Raw genomic sequence first — 17,697 nt, forward strand, 5'->3', positions numbered from 1 at the left:
ATGAATGATGTCTATACTGTGTGTGCAAAGTGTGTTAAAAGTAAAGTTTCCCTTAAAACGAAGCAACATTATCTTTTCAAAGGCTGTTTTTGACATAGATCCTCATTAGGATATCTTTAAATGCAAACCCTTTATCGGGCAAGTAGACCATTACATTTCATGTGTCTACATTTCAAACAAACAAGGACCATTGCAAATGTGCATGTACTGTCTATTTATTTGCTCCAGATATCACAAACCCGCTTGAGTCAAGACCAGAAAGTGACAGTGTGACCAAATGCGTATCCTTGGGCAGGTGATAGAAGTAGGAGCTTAATCTGAGTGCATGCAATTGCAACAGCACAGTCTCTGTACCCAAATATGACTTACATCCCCAACTTGGCCCTCAAATCATATTTTGCTTCCCTTTCTCATTTCCCCAAGCTACCGTCATTGTGGGCTCTTTGATCTCCCCATCAAACCTCGTCTCTGAACTACTTCTTCACGTTTTCCGCTACTCTGTACTTCCACTTCAGAGAATATTGAAAGACCATATATATTTTCTTCATCACCAAGTCCTGCGGTTTGAAGTCTAAATGAAACTAATGAGAAGGTGCGACATGAATTAAGATTGAGGGTTTTTTTTCTATTGTTTCCACACAGCAGTATTATCGCAAAAACAATGCAGTTAGGTAGAACTAAATGGCAAGAAATGTGAATCAAAGTCAACACACCCAATGGGGGGTAAATGTAAGTAACATGGTGAGTGTAAAATCAATCAAAAACAGGTTGACAGTCGGCATTGTAAGCCGCTTGGTATATAAATGCCCTCGCCTAAACCTCCGAATCTCATGTTTGTGTACGGGCAAAATAATACTCAACAAGTTATTCACACATTGAGAAGGAATTAAGTTCCAGGTTTGTGAAATGAAGCTGGTAATTGTATTTAGGTACCGCATGCATTATGTAGTGCTAAATGCTTTCTCTTTACTGTTGTGTGTTGGTGTTTTCACAGGAGGCCTTGATAAGTGCCTGGTTGCAGTTCAGCGACGGTTCCGTGGCTCCTCTAGACCTGTACAACTCAGACTTTTTCAGCCTGACAGCCACATCCCTGGATGAGGACGTGGTGACGGTGCAGCAGAACCCCTCGTGGAAGTGGCCTGTCATTGTGACAGAGGCCGAGGGCCAAGGGCTGCTGGTCAAGGTGGAAATGACTGTTTGCGAGATTTGCCAGAAATTCAAACGGCGTAGTGTCCTGGCGACGGGCAACTGTCACGTGAAGGTGAAGTTTGGTTATAGTGACAGTTCCAGGGGAGGCAGCAATGATTACGGCACAGATGGCGAGGAGATGGAGAACAGAGGAAGGCCGCCCTCACCCGACAGAATTGGGCTTGACGCCCACTACTATTACGGCAGCTCAATATCTGACATGGAGCAAAGCAGGGCCACCACTACTGGAAGTGCAATCATGCGCAGACCCGATGGTGATAAACTCCCAGGTGATGGGAGTGAAAGGATGCCGATAGACTTTGCTGACTTCCCTGCTCAAGTGGACCTGCCCCGTGAGCGCAACATGGAAGATGAGCTCATACGGACTGCTCGTGGTCTCACAGATCTGGAAATTGGCATGTATGCCCTCCTGGGAGTCTTCTGCCTCGCTATCCTCGTGTTTCTTATAAACTGCATCTCCTACACGTTAAAATACCGCCACAAAGAGCTGTCCATCGAGGGCCAAGAGAACATGAACCACGCCCACGACTGGGTGTGGCTGGGAAACGAGGTGGAGCTGCTGGAGAGCGAAATCAGCTTGTCGCCCCAGCAGGAGGAGCAGACTTCCATGATAGACTCGAGCAGCGGGCTGGAGGAAGGCAGCCACTTGTTGAACGGGGGCTCGGCGCAGAAGAACATTCAGAGTCAAGTGCACCGGGCAGCCGACACAGGCTGCCTGGCCAGGGAAGGCAAGGGAGAATCCCCGACAACTAAGAGGAAGCGAGTACAGTTCACCACATTCACCACCATGCCCTCAGACAGTAGCTACCCGACTGTTAGCACGCTGACCCGATGCCACAACCAGGACATTAAGTGGGTGTGTCAGGACGTTGCGCTCGCCGACTCCAAGGAGTTACGCAATTACATGGAGCAGTTAAATGACAGTGCTTTAAAAGAGGTGGCATAATACACAGATGCAACTCATCACAACTCACCCTTTTGCCTTTCAGGGGAAAGTGGGTCTGGATTTCAAGTGAACGTAGACATTTTGATTGATAATCATGTCCAACCTGCCAAAGGCTCAACGACATCAAAGCTTGTCATTTTGCCACAAATGTAATGCGGCACATGACAAATACGTCATTGAATGAGGACTCGGTGGTATACATATTTTTTTCTTTGGTTCCTCAGTTTTTTTGTTATCTCATGACAGGAGTAGTAACTTTCCCAAGTCATGATCTGCTGCCGATAAAGCTGTGAAATTCAGATGGCACGTAGAATTTAAAAGAAACGATAGATGTTCCGTGTTGATGCACATTAAACAATTTTGCAGCATTGTGTAACATTTTCTCTGAATTTCTCCCATCAAGTTGTTCGTGTTTTAGGAAAATCAAAAGGCCAAACCAAATGCGTGCATGTTGTTGGGAAGAGCTCGGCACAATATTTTTGCTCCTCATCAACCCCCAAACAAGGTCAAGTGTACAATCACATACGAGGCATTGTATTGTATCTCTGTATATTGTATTTTCATAACATTTAAGGAATATACAGCAATGTCAAGAGTGTGTACCAGCTTTTATTGAGTGCGGCGTCGTCAAACATCTCATTTGTCTGGATCACTGTTGCTGTTTTGTAAGCAGAGGGGTTGAGAACGGGGACCAAATTACACTTTAATGCTTGTCTTAAGCGTATTTTATGTGATGCAATTTAGCCACACGGCAAGAGCTTTAGTCCTTTATTGCTGACCATAGAAGGAAAACAGTGGCCATTAAAGCACCCCTGTCCTTAAAAATCAGTTCTCACAGGACAGCGCGAGCATTGAAGGGCTTTTAAGTGGCTGGACAACATGGTAATGTGACATTTCTTATGCTGCCCCTGAGTTTTGTGAGCTTTGAAGAAAATACCAATTAAGGTCTTGTTAACCTCTGCCCATAGCTGCCAGGAGAGCATACTGATGGACAAACTGGGGTGTGTTCTCAAGCTTTTCCATAAAAAGAAAAGAGGTATAATTACGAGCAAGGGTGGACATGTTTTTTTTTAATAATTGCACACAATAATCATCTTTCAAAATGTCCCAAACAAACGCAGCCGTCTGAAATTTTTCTCAGTGAACGTTCTTCCCATCACAGTGGTGTCACCTTTTTTTTTGTTGTTGTTGTTGTTTCTGAGTGGGTTATTATTTTCCATCAAGCCGAGAAATGTTCTCATTATGTTAACCGCGGCTGCGGTGTGGCTCAGATTCGTTAATCAGCAATACTCACAATATTATAGTTTGGATGACGGGAGACCTGAGATACTTCAGCCGCCTTTAGTTTGAGTATAATTGGCGATACACACACACGCTCACACAAACACACTTGAAACCAAGTTCTTTGGCCTCTTTTGCACTTGTTTAAGTAGTTCAGGCAGCTTGTTGGCTCTCGCTTATCTCCTTCGTTGTTCTTGAAATTAAGCGCATTATGAACCGAAAACGTGAATTAATTGATAAACTAGCCATAATTTGATAAAACGACATTTCAGTAAAATACGTTAAATGACACCATAACAATTCTCCGCACTTTAGCTCTTGTTACACTCACTCGCACAATTATTTTATTTTATTTTATTTTATCTCCATTTAAACAGCCGCCCATATTGTGTCTCTTGGTATGTAAGTGATGTGACGTGTTGGCTTTGTGTGGCTCACTGGAGGCTTCCAAGCGCAAAAGTAGCAGCCATGAGGGGAATGTGCAGTGTTGGGACAGCAGCTGCTATACTCAGCCACCAAACTGTGAAGGGCAAGGAGCGCCACTGTTAAGTCTGGGAGGATTTAAATGTCGGCCGGAACGGGCGGGGGGCGCTGCAATTAAAGCACCACTGCGACTTGCTGTGACCAGAAACAGTGGCTTTGACATCTTCAGGTAAGAACAAAGCAATCCAACGTATTTACGCCCTCGGGTTCCGCTTTAAAATGTAGCTCTGGAGAATAATGATTCCAATTTTGCAATATTGAAACTGAACACTTGCTCAGTTAAGTCAAGGCTTCCCTGGAATAAAAGTGAGCAGGATCTCCCCTGAGGCCCCCATCTTAAATTGGCTTTTAATGAAATTAATGATGTGAGTACAACAAGGTCTCATTAATGCATGGAAGTTCTCCCTGTGGTCTGTGTTTGCAATTTCCAAATGATTCACTAGCTGTTTTTTTTTTTTTTCCAAAGCCATTTTTAAAATAAGTGCACCGCAGCTTTACTACAATTTCCACAGAAGGATGGCAGAGTCACTGGAAATCAACAACACAATTTTATCAAACAGAGCTTCAGGGCACATTTTCTTGAGACTGACCCTCAACTCCACGATTAATTATATCCATCCATTTACTGTATTTTCTATATCGCTTATCATCAGGATCGTCGGCATGCTGAAGCCTATCGCAGCTGACTTTTGGCAAAAGGTGGGGTACACCCTGAACTGGTCGCCTGCCAATCACAGGGCCGATTAATTATATCCATCCATTTACTGTATTTTCTATATCGCTTATCATCAGGATCGTCGGCGTGCTGAAGCCTATCGCAGCTGACTTTTGGCAAAAGGTAGGGTACACCCTGAATTGGTCGCCTGCAAATCACAGGGCACATATAAAGAAACCATCGCTATTCGTAGAAAAACCATTCGCACTCACATTCACACTTAAGAACAATTTACTGATATCATATACCTAATATGAATGTTTTTGAAATGTAGACGCAAATTAAACTTCATATAGGAAAGGCACAGGCCTGATTTGAACCCCCATCTGCAGACCGGTGAGACAAATGCCCTACCACTTACTGACCATGCCACCTATTACATAGTCTTCACTCCATTATATATTCCTGTATATTATATTTAACCTTGCCGAATCCATTGAAAAAACTCCAGGATATCTGCAGCACGCTCTTTGGTTTTGAGAGCCTGCAAATTAAATTTATAAGTATAGGAACTGGATTTCTGTATTCTGTGTAATTTTTAGATTGCTGCAGTTTGTTTCTCTTACTGTGTGTAGGCCTACATCAAAGGATACTTTATTTTTTAAAATACAACTTATTCGACTTTGAACAATTACTTTCAATTTGGTTCTCAAAGATTGATGAAGTGCCTTTTTTTAAGGCCAAGATATTTAAAAATGCATTCTTTGACAACAGCTTCAGTGAGAGCTGTTACTCCAAGGAAAAAGAGATTCCTTCAATTTCCGACCTAATGATCACTACAACGAGGGAATGCAGCCAAATGGAACTTAGTGGAATTATGTGGTTCAGATTCAAATACAGATTAACTAAACATAACAAACATCTGCGACACACGTAATTGTATGGCTCAGTAAAACAGTGGAAAGACAGTCACATCCAAAAAAGAGTCTGTTGTATCATCAGACAAGGAAAACACTTCAAATGACCATGAAACTTTTCCTGCTGACTGCTTGAGAGCAGACAACTGTACTCACAACCAAGATATATCATGCCTGACTCTAAAAGCCAAAGGCAAAAACACAATTGCATTTGCTGTCTAAATCCTTCTTGCAGCTGAGGCTGGAACACCATCCAGCATGTCACTATCAGTCCTGGAGCACCAGCAGGGCTCCATGCGTGGAGCAACATATCAACCAAGACAAATTGGGATGTTTTCTGCCTGCTGGAAAACAACAAAAGGTCAGAGGGCTACCAAGAATCACCTGGCACCGGTATGGTAGGAGGGTGAGATATATTTATTCTGATACCTGCAAATTAATGCATCCACACTATGAAATGTATGTATAAGTGTGTGTGTTATATATACCGTGTGTGTGTGTGTGTGTGTGTGTGTGTGTGTATGTATGTGTGTGTGTATATATATATATCTCTGATTTTAATGGAAATGAGAGATGCCACTACAATTGGCCGGAGAAATGCTACGTTTCATTCCACAACGGAGCACAACAGTGCAAATGCCCCATTCCCCCCAAGTCTACCAGTACAAAGTCTAGCAAATTACAAAAAGAAAGAAAACGCCACCCATGGGCAATTTGACCGCACTTTGGACTAGACTTCAGTTGGGAATGAAAATCAGGCCCAATGTGTTGACGTTGAGTGATAGTAATCCAGTTTTCCAGATGTCCTTTTTTAAGGAAAGGTTGGACTAATCGCTCAAACTACCGTATTTTCTGCATTATAAGTCGCTTCGGATTATAAAACGCACCTTCAATGAATGGCCTATTTTAAAACTGTTTTCATACATAGGGTGCACTTCATCCACCCGTGGGCAGATTGACCGCGATTTGCACTAGACTTGAGCTAGGAATGAAAGTCAGGCCCAATGTGTTGACGTTGAGTGGTCGAAGTCCAGTTTTCCACATGTCCTTTTTTTAAGGAAAGGTTGGACTAATCTCAACCTTAATTGCGAAACTCGTAATCGCTCAAACTACCGTATTTTCTGCATTATAAGTCGCTTCGGATTATAAAACGCACCTTCAATGAATGGCCTATTTTAAAACTGTTTTCATACATAGGGTGCACTTCATTATAAAGCGCATACAATAGAAGCTACAATATTAGTTGCGATTGTGCTATGCATCCACTAGATGGTGCTACGCTAAAAAGAATACAATACAATACAGCTTTATTTAGATAGAGCCCTCACAACCGCTGCAGCTGTAACAAGGCCATAAGAACTGGTCACAAACACAAAAATGAAACATACAAATGGCATGACAAAACAATAAATGAAAGACAAAAGTTATGAGGACAATTAATTCAACAAAAGGCACACAAACCTCGTGGGCTCACATCCACTACAAATGGCATTACAAAACCATAAATGAAGGACAAAAGTTATGAGGACAATTAATTCAACAAAAAGGTGCACAAACCTCGTGGGCTCACATCCACAAGGGGCTAAATATCTTTAGCAGTCTTGCTTGTCTGATCCTTCCTTCGTTTCGTCTGAAGCTAACTATGTTTTTGGTGTTATCTTCGTTTTATAATGGCTTCGCGGATCTCACAAAGTACTGTAGTTCTCTGTTTGAGTGTGTGTTGGCAAATGCACATTATCTTCATCTTATAATGGCTGCGCGGATCTCACAAAGTACTGTAGTTCTCTGAGTCTGTGTTGGCGAATGCACATGTCAATTAGTGTCGGGCAGAACCCTTTTAGGTTACAAATGGTTCCTGCTAAAAATCACCATTGTAACACTACCAGGGAAACACCTCAATGGGGATTATAAAGAGAAACTCTCTTTATATTAGGCGAATCGGCTTATCGAGAAAGTAACACTAACAGGGAAACACCTCAATGGGGAATTTGCACTCTCTTTATATTAGGCGAATCGGCTTATCGAGAAAATTGAATGCTTTATTGAGAAAATTTAATGCTTTTAGGCGTGCCCTGTACTCCCTATGACTGGGGGACTGCGTACTTACATGGGGCTCAGTCACAAGAGGTGGGAGGAATAGGGTGTACTCCCTTGCTTGCTTTTGTACTCCCTATGACTAGAGGACTGCGTACTTACGTGGGGCTCAGTCACAAGAGGTGGGAGGAATAGGGTGGCTCGAACCATTTTTGACACAGAATGGTGGGGACTGTATTTTTGTTGCTAAAATATTACGTTTCCACCAAGTACTGTTCGGTTTCTTGAGTCTGTTAAAAAAGGAAAAACAGTCGATAAAATTTCAAGGTCTGTCAAATTTTGAGGGTGCTTTGATTTACTTTCGGGTGCTTCAGCAACCCCCAAAATGGGCGAGACACGTCTATGCTTCCATCCATGATTGCCTTACTGCAGTGCTTGTTCTCAGTTGCATTGTGGATGAGCTGGAGCCAATACAAGCTGACTCGGGCAAGAGGTGGGGAACCTTGAGACTCGCAATTGCTGGGCACATTGGACAGTTTTCTCACATAAACATGTAAGTCCTTTTTAAGGCGTCTTGGCAAACTCTTCATTTACGCATATTCTCCCATCTAGACTTCTGATGCAGGCACAGAGCATAAGCTGCGAATGAACATGAAACACCAAAGAAGTGTGATTCACTGGCAGCTGAGGCTGGCTTAAATAAAAAAAGAAAACCCCCCCCCCCCCCCCTGAGTCATTTAAATCCATGAAGAAGATAATAAAATACACTTTACATTTAAAAATACTTGAACCGGACGTGTTGTTGTCCAGACAGTTCCGAACTTTTAAGGAATGTTTTTTTTTTCAACCCTGTATTGCATTGGCTCAATGGACTTATTCACTTTTACTTATTCTGATGGACCGAAGCAGTGTTGTTTTCATCAACGATGACGAAATAATTTCAATAATGCCTCTTTTTTTCATGATGATGAGACGACGACGACCCAAACGTGTCTTTTGATGACTAAAATGTGACGTGACGTGATGTGAGTTTTTGTTGACGAGACTGGACGAAATTGTTCGCGTGTGGTCTTCAGACGTTCAAAATGCATCACATCTCTTCCTATTGTGCATGTAATCTGTCAAAAAATATCAATTCTGCTGCAACCTATCCCTGTTTGGTCACGCCCACCACCTGGCCGGTATGCAGGGCACACCGGCAGAACACAACACCTGTGGTCGATGGTCACACACACGGACACGCTTTTCATTGATGGACCATGGCGGCAGTGGCAACAAAGGGGCTTGGTGGTTTTTGCAAATTCCATCATTGTATTGGCTTGTAATTGTATGACACAATTCACTCCAATGATGACAATCGGAGTGAATCGTGTCATATTTCACTGGGAGCTGCTTTATGTGGACCTTAAATGTGTCGTATCATTGGAGTCTATCAAGAGGCATATCACATTGGCTTTTGACATGAAGTACGAAGTACATGTCCCTGATCTGAATGCTTTCAACCAACCAAAGTACCACACTTCACCAATGAAAGTGAGTCTCCAAAAGCTACTCTTTCAATCTGTGGAATAACTCTCGGGCATATCTCCTCTCCCAGTCACAGAAAAGCCGCCGGGATGCAGATGAACAAAGACAACCCTGATAAGATAATTACGCCTCTGTAAACGCAAGCGATTAGCACCCATAATGGTTACGTCTGCTCTGCTATATTCTTAAACAGCGGGTCTGCAGTAGTTTATCTTAATTATTGTGGTGCTGTTACCCACTCATCCCCCAATTACTGAAGGAAGGTTGTCAGCAGGATCTTGCGCTCGCTCATTAGACAGGTGAGAGTCAGTATTACATTTGGAAGCATATATTGTAGTACATTATGTCAGTGTGTCACATACCCCAGGAATGTCATTGAGAGTTCACAGGTTGATCTGAAGACAAATCTCCTAACTGTCCCTAACAATAACTGGAGTGCTTTGCATTGAAGAATGATTGGTGCTGACTCTTGAAATTTCAATTGGTATCTGATGAAAACAAGAAGTGGGCTTCATTCCCAAGTCAAGCATTAAGTGAGGGTTTGATACAGCTGTGGTTGCAGCCTTAGTCAAACCAGAACCAGCACAAGAGGGTATTTAATTAAAAAAAAAAAAAGTGTTACTCCACTTTGACTTCACTCGAAGTCCGATAAAGCCTCATCCCTACAATGACATTATGACACCTCCTCAAACTGTTTCTTGTAAAACCTTGTTTACATCAATATTAGACAAAAGCAACTTTTCGGTATAATCCGTAACAAGTGTACTACTTCATTTGTCAGTTTTGTCACTAGCATGAATGCTCAGCTTTTGAAATGATGAAGCGCAACTGATTCAATTTGAAATATCTTTAAGGACAAATACACTGTTCAAGTTCCAAAATGGAGAACCGACACAAAAATGTAATGCAATACCACAAGGATTATTTATATTTGTTTAATTGATCAAACACAAACAAAAATGATGCTAAAAGCCAATGCAATTTTACAAATGTAACACATTTATGCCACGATGTAAACTCTGATATAAATTCTCTAAAGGCAGTTTTAAATGCATGAAGGGGGTAAACACTCTTCCTTAAGCCATTGAGTGGTTTCTCATTTTAGAGACAGTTTTACAGAACTTGAAATGGAAGTATGACAACACAGCAGCTCTCCATCCGACACTACAAGGGTAGCGAGCAGTCCAATATATATTTAAAAAAAAACATATTTACAGTAAAAAAGCTTTGTTAAATTTGTTGAACCTACATTTGCCATGCATCTTTCCAACAGTGAAGGAAATTACAAATTAACTGCATCTTCGAGCCATTGTTCCAGTATGGTTCCAGTTTCCTCATATATTTCCAACTTTTTATCAAACTGACCGCGACTATTGCAGCTTTGCCCACCAAAATAAAATAATAATCATTCAGGCTTCATTGGAATCATTTCAATATTTTGCTCTCAGAGTATATCCAGTGGACTGAAAACATAAAAAATGAAATGATAAAATAAACACAACTTGTTCAGTCAATGTCTCCTCAAACTCGAATCTTAACAATGTGAACGTTTATGTCCACTTTAATTACAAACTGCAATACAGAATTTGCATTTTAATCAATGATTGTTTCTGCATAGTATCGGTAACCGCCACTCTCCAACAGTCGCATGTGTGTGTTTAAGAAATTCTACATTTAAACACATCATTTATATCTATAAATCATTTGAACGATTTGACAAAATACTGATGCTTCACACCAAGGTCAGGAGTCAAAATGGTTAGTCAGAAAAATAGTGCACTGCTGACTGAATAATAAGAACTGCTCAACTACCATAAAAAATATTTTGACAGTATACAGCGGATATAAAAAGCCAGGTTTTGTGACATACTATAAAGAAACGAGACCAAGATAAATCATTTCAACACTTCTTCCACCATTAATGTGATCTACAACCTGGACATTTTGTTGTTGTTGTTGTTTGTTTTGCTTTTCAGCAGAAGTCTGAAGACTGACTGACATTTGGACTGTTTATCATTCCTTCCATCAGGTTTTTCAAGAAAAATCACCCCAAAGCATGTATGGTGTCTGACGATGAGAGATGTTTAGAAATACCTTTTAGAATTATAGCCAAAAAGTTCAACCTTGGTTTCATCGGAGCCGAACACATGAGTGTGTGTTTGGGAGAGTTCAAGTGTGTCTTTTTCTTCACTGTAAGATGAAGCCCGAGTCCAAACATCTGAAGATGAGAGACCGTTGTCACATGTACGAACATGCACGGTCAGCCTCTTGTCACGCTTTTAACAAGAGTCTGTGATGACAAAAATGCCAGGAATAGCCTACTAGAACATTTGAAGTTCATTTGGGGGTTTCATAAAGGCACTTTCAATCATGGCAGGTGTGAGTTTTTGAGATGAGATTATATGTAATTGATTAATTCTGTAAGCAACCACATGCCGAATTATAGGAGAGTGTGTGTGCAAGCACATCATATGAAATATTTACTTCACCTTCTGGAAAATATTGTTTCAAATTGAGCTTGACAGGTTATAGGTCACATTGATAACATTTAGAAATGATTTCACTTGTTTTTAATATTGGAAAAAAAAACTGCATTTGAAAAGAGGTGTGCAGACTTTTCTCACGGTAATCTTCTGGTACCATGGTGGGTCTCGTGCAAATGAAGGCAGCGGAGTAAACTGAGAGCAGGAAACGCGACTCCTGCAATGGCTCAACATTTTGCAGCAGAGCCTTTCCAGCCACGCAGTCTTTCAAAAGCATTTGTAAAAAAAAAACAGGCAGGTGGGATGTGAGCGATACAAGCCAAGTGTGTCAGGGTCAGGACGAGATGTATCTTTGCCTTTGGCTTCCTGCTCGGCCCCTTTGCTTGTCATATTTAAAAGTAACGATCAGGAAGATGAGGAGAGTGACGCCCTGAATTCCAGCCAGGAGAAAAAAGTAGTAGTGCAGTGAGCAGTCATTGATGTTTCCTAGAGAGAGAAAACAAGACAGTCTTTATTCTTCACACCTACTGCAAGTTCAGGGAGGTGATGCTTTTTTCACAGAGTGGATAACTGACAAAATGACACGGGTAAATTGTGACGAACAAAAGAGTCTGTCTTGGCATGTTCCTGTGCTACGTGTTCTAAAAGAATATTGCAGACATGCTGAATGATGGCGGTTTTTTAATTTTTTTGTTTTTTTTTGACAGACCAGAACATTTACTTTTGTAGCAAGAGTCTCAGCAAAGAGGATGTACGATTCAGCAAGATGGCTCCATTCTTTTCAAAAACAAATACCGTTGATCTCCCACTTTGGAACAACCGAGTGATAACTGAAGAATCAGAATATACAGATCAATGTGGGCATATTTGATACCTATTAAAGGAAATACATGTTTTCCCCTGAGAATGGGAAATACAGTATACATACACAATACACAGATTGCAATTCCCAAGCTCAAAACATCCACCTTACATCAAAACTACAGTGAAAGGGTAAATAAATATGGTTTCAATATAATACATGAGATGAATATTGGTAAATATTGGGTCTGAAAAAAAAAATGAGACGGGTAGTAAATTGAACTTGGGCACCTCAACCGGCAGAGTAAATACAGCCCAGGAACACGTTTTTGAAAACTAAACCATGGCAAACCCCAGCCCTGGTGTTCTGTTTGTCCTGACAATGCTCCAGGATGTGATGGTTGTCAACTAAAGCTACCCTGCGGGTCAGCTGTTTTTTTGTTTTTTTTTTTTAAATACAGATCAAAATCAAGACAAATCTTGAGTAACCCTTCTCCCTGGGCTTTCCCAAAAAGGGGAAAAACAAAAAAACAATTTTAATGTCCTCAACTGACGTCTTAGGCATACATCCAGATTGGAAGTGGCTTCGAGAGACTACTTGACTGGAGCATATTCAAGAACAAATATTTAGTTTGTGTAACAGGTTGTGCTTAAGGCACAGCTTCTCCGGTGAATACTGTACATATGGCATATTGCTGACAATGTAAATGTAAAAGACCCCGAGGCGATGTTCTGTCTGCCTCAGAAAGCTCCGATTAGCTTCTCCAAGTGGAGCTGTCACTGCAAATAAAGTTGGAGGCAGAGACTAAACCTTGATGGTGGTTGCATCTGGGTGCAACTTCTGCCTATTTGCCATCATAATGCTGAAGCGTGGAAAGAGGAATTGAAAATGACCTTTTAGTTTCTATATTATTCAAATAAAAAGGTTCAGGATTGCCAACAACTGCTAGCCGGGGTAGAGTTATTTATAAGTAGCAGATGTCAAGAGCAGCATGCACGCCTCGTGTTATTTGTCACGTGGGGAAAATGATATTTGTATGCCAAATGACTATCAGGAATAGAACACGTCTCATGATGTTACCACCTTAAATATTTCTTAGAAAAAAATGTTTTTGATTTTTAGGATCAGGATACAAAAAAACTTTTACTTTGAGCTTCTTGACAATTTAATGATTGGCTATTTACTGGGACCAACTTTGTGCTGTTGAATCGACTGACTTGTTGACAGCAGAAGCAAAATATGTAACTCCCCTGAGACTCGGCAGAGATGGCACTCTTGAAGCTCGTTAGAATTTTCCTTTCAGTCGATGACTGCGTCTGACTCTTTCACTAAACCCACTTCTCCATTTCATAATGTAGGTCTCCACAACGCCTTGTCAAATGATGATTGAGAAATTTTAACTCCAGCTCGGGAGGGCAGACCTTGAAGGCAATCTTGAGGGTTGGGTAAACTGACTTTTTGAAGAGAAAAAAAAACATTTGTGCTTTTTTAGAACAGGTTTGTTACAAGGGAGTTGGATGGATGTTTTTTTGCCTTTTGATGTGTTTTAATTGGGAGTTCATAGTTTACCTTTAATAACAGTTTCTGGGAGTCATACAGTAATGGACAGGGCCTTTGCCATGTTTTGGCTAATCAAGTGTAGTTAATGACGCCAATTTTTACAGATGATGTATGAACAGAATGATATGAAATTCCCTTCATCGAGGGTTTTCCTAACCACCAAGGTGGTGTTCATTTTCTATAGGGCCACACAGAAAGTAGGAAAAATAAGTGAATGGTTTATACACCAGTATGGAGGAGCTTTTGTTAGATTAACCCCATTGGGCGTATGTGATTAAATGGGTGACTTGAGCCAGGCCGTTATCTAGCTGTGACTTTTCCCTTGCTTTCACTTGGCTTCCCTTCTCTATGAAACACTTGACAGGCATAGTAATTGATTTCAGTTTGAACCGTGAGGTCACACATTGTCACATGGTCTAGATGGAGCCACCCCCATGTGGGTGGGCGGCCAAGATGGTATAAGAGTAGAAACTAGTTTGGACAGATTAGACCTTCTGATGCATTAGGGCGGAATAAGGCTCCATCGCTGTGTCTCGATCTTTCTGGCATGCACTCAATAGTTGAACAGATAATATGCAGTTTTGTGGTAGCTGCTGTTAGCATAGTGAGCATTAAAGATTAAGAACACATGCAAGCGTATGCGTGGGAATGGGAGTATTTAGCCGCTATCGATCATTAAATTCAGCTGTTAAACCCAGCTAGACACTTTATCAATGCTTTTGTCTTTCTTAATCCATTACTGGCCTCACACCGTCGCAGCAGCAGAAAAAAAGGAGTGCGGCCACTTGCATGCTGAAGAGGACACACTTGGCTTAGCACGTAACCTTAGTGCTAGCTAGCAGCTTGTTTGACAAGCGGATGGATTTAAATTTGGTCCAAAACAATGAGCGCTTCAGAAAATGGATGCATGGATGGCAGGAAGAACACGGTGGTTTTTAATATTTGACAGAGTACGACAGGAGATTCTGGAAGTTAAAGTATCTTAATCTATGAACATTTGATATGTTTTCATATCAGCTTTTATAAAAAAAGTGAATTTGAGTCTTGGCGCTTGGGACAGACAATAAATGGTGTAGATAAAGCACTATAAAGGTGCAGTTCATTTACCAGTATGAGAAAATTGGAAGTCTCATTATTTTGGTTCTATATATGATATGTTTTTGGGCAAAAGTACAATTAGTAATCCATTCAAATGGATTCAGGATTCTAAATGGTTAACCAACAGTGATTGCGGATTAGAGGTAGGACTCCTGACATTATGTGTTTATTTGCATCATATTCAGGTCACGACTACCATAGGCATAGAAATGTGTTAGGCAAAGACGAGCCAATCGATTTGGCTATTTGCTAACAAGCCCAACATTCCATCATTTGTATCACGCATGTTTTTCATGCTGCAGACATTCCGCCATAATATTCACTTCCCCACATCAGATGCATGATGTCCTAAAATATTCTGTCCTAACACAAACCCCTTCATGTTCTTACATGATTTAACGCCCCGTTCTATCCTGCTGATCAAAGTACAGGATTAACTCGCATGAGATCTTCAAGCTTTGCATGATCAGCTGATCTCAGTGGAGCATCACAACTCCACAATGTGCTTGCACTAGGTTATTTTACCAGTCTCGTTGTTGTGTGCACACCCTTGTTGATAATTAGACATTCAGTAGAAGAAAGAAACACTGAGATGACAGGATGCAACATGCACAACGGATGCTTCTGTCGATATGTCTTCAACACAAAAGCGTGTGAGCCATTTGATCATAAAAGAGCACAGGTGAATGACAATGATGTTACGCCACAGTGTTCAGAAAAGACAAAAAGGAGAGAGAAAAATCTGTCGCAGCCCATATTTATTCTGTCATCATTTTAATCTGGTCAAATGTTTAGATTGTGACAGGTGGACCAAAATACCAAAAAGCTGCGTCAATAATTCATCAAGCCGAAAACAATCTGGTCGACAGATGAGAGATGGAGGAAAATGGGGGGGGGGGGGGGTGCATTGGTGCATTTGCTGTGAAGACACTTTGACATCGTAACATAGTAACTTGTTAAATTATTTTCTCAAATGATAATCCAAGTCATACTGATGTAGTCTTAATTGACCAACTCATATATATTCTTCAAAGGTTTTACAGACTGACGTAATGAAATGCTAAAACCAAATTGGGTCTTGTTGTGTAAATTGTTGAAATGTAAGAATCTGTTGCATTTAACAACTCCATTAAAATCACCATGTGAGAATATTTTAATCTCTTCATGAGAGGTTTTATATGTCCAATTTAGTCTAATTTCTTCAAAAGTAAAGTATATTAGAAGTTCTATTTCGAGACGCTGCCCCACAAGGGCCCACAGCTGGGCAATTTCACAAACTTGGCCAACATTACACGAGGACAAGATGGCAAAACTACTACAATGCCGACGTACGATATATTTGACAGGCCTTGTAAAAGTAGGGGTGATTACACATTGAGCATTTATGAGAAACAGAATCAGAATCAGAATCCGATTTATTGGCCATGCCTGCAAACAACACACAAGGAATCGTGTGCGACAATGTACCCAACCATGGGAAACCAGACAAAATAGGTCAATATCAATTTTAAATATGAAGATGGATCAATTGATCCAAACCCAGAAATGGCATGACTATTTTTTTTTCAGGCTAACACATTCAACATCAGCTTGAGCTGCAGAATAAAACTTGAGGGCAAATCAATTGATGTTTTTTTTTTCTCAGCTATAAAAGTACTAATTTTCTGTCATCCTTCACTTGCTCATAAAACATGATGAGTTTTGCACGGCAGTCAGACAGTTTACAGTTTGGCCATCTGACCTGCGCTGCAAAACACCTTCTTAGCCCTTCCTTACAAGTCTTCAATTTGAACTGCGAGTTACATTTATATTACAGCTCATGTTAAGTTAGATGGCCTCCATTAAAACACTGACATTTCACTCAATGTGACCCCAAAACTGCTTCAGTGGGATGGGCAAATGTCATCTTGCTCTGGATGTCCTAAAAAGTCCTGGAAATCTGATATTAGATTGACAGCTTGAACACTGGTCAAACAAAAGACCATCTGCCATCATGGGACTAGAAGAGCTCAAGAAAGAGTTCATTCGGAAATACATTTTAGCCACAAAAAGGATTTGAAATTAAATGCGGAAAAGGGTATTTCAAGAAACAAAAGTTTTGTATGTGAAGGAAATGCTTGTGAGAAGAGTTAAAAGTGAAGCTGAACGGACTACTTGTGAAAGTTATTATATATATATATATATATATATATATATAGAAAGGTGTATAAATAGATAAGTACAGTACACATAAGTACTTGATGAGATGTAGATCTCTTCCTTTTCTTTTGCATTGAAAAATGATCTATTTATATTATTACACAACAAGGGGTAGGACTAGATAAGTTGTGTTATTTCAGAAAAAAATCCACCTGTTGCTGAACCGCTTAATTAGTATATATTACTGAATATATTTCAAGATTATTGTAATTATTATTATTATTATAAAATTCTAAATCTGCGTAAAAAAAAAAAAGATCAGGAAAACTTTACTTGAATCTCTGGTTAAAAAAAAAAAAGAGAGAGTAAAACTTGACCAGTGTTATATTTGTAATGGAAGATTTTTTTTTCCAGCTTTTGTTTGATTGATCATCATATTGTGCGAGTGGCCATAATGTGCGGGTGGTCTATGACTGTGTACCAGGTAAATATATCTACGGACAAAATTGGTGATATAGACCAGGAGTCCCCAACCGCCGGTCCGCGGACCGGTACCGGTCCGC

At 40.5% G+C, this 17,697-nt stretch overlaps 2 protein-coding genes across 2 annotated transcripts in view; one reads left to right on the forward strand and one right to left on the reverse strand.

Annotated features, from left to right (window-relative positions):
- Positions 1-2,750, forward strand: part of LOC109511630 (transmembrane protein 132C) — a 112,382-nt gene extending 109,632 nt beyond the window's left edge. The window contains exon 9 of the mRNA XM_019862856.1: positions 995-2,750. Coding sequence (XP_019718415.1) covers positions 995-2,155 — 1,161 coding nt within the window. The 3' untranslated portion in view covers positions 2,156-2,750. The remainder of the gene's footprint in view (positions 1-994) is intronic.
- A 7,502-nt stretch (positions 2,751-10,252) lies between these two features.
- The window catches only part of slc15a4 (solute carrier family 15 member 4), a 25,771-nt gene continuing 18,326 nt past the window's right edge, over positions 10,253-17,697 (reverse strand). Inside the window, exon 9 of the mRNA XM_019862823.1 lies at positions 10,253-12,021. Within this exon, the coding sequence (XP_019718382.1) occupies positions 11,870-12,021 (152 nt within the window). The 3' untranslated portion in view covers positions 10,253-11,869. The remainder of the gene's footprint in view (positions 12,022-17,697) is intronic.

This window comes from Hippocampus comes, unplaced genomic scaffold, assembly GCF_001891065.2.
Source record: "Hippocampus comes isolate QL1 unplaced genomic scaffold, H_comes_QL1_v1.1 scaffold147, whole genome shotgun sequence".
NCBI lineage: Eukaryota > Metazoa > Chordata > Actinopteri > Syngnathiformes > Syngnathidae > Hippocampus > Hippocampus comes.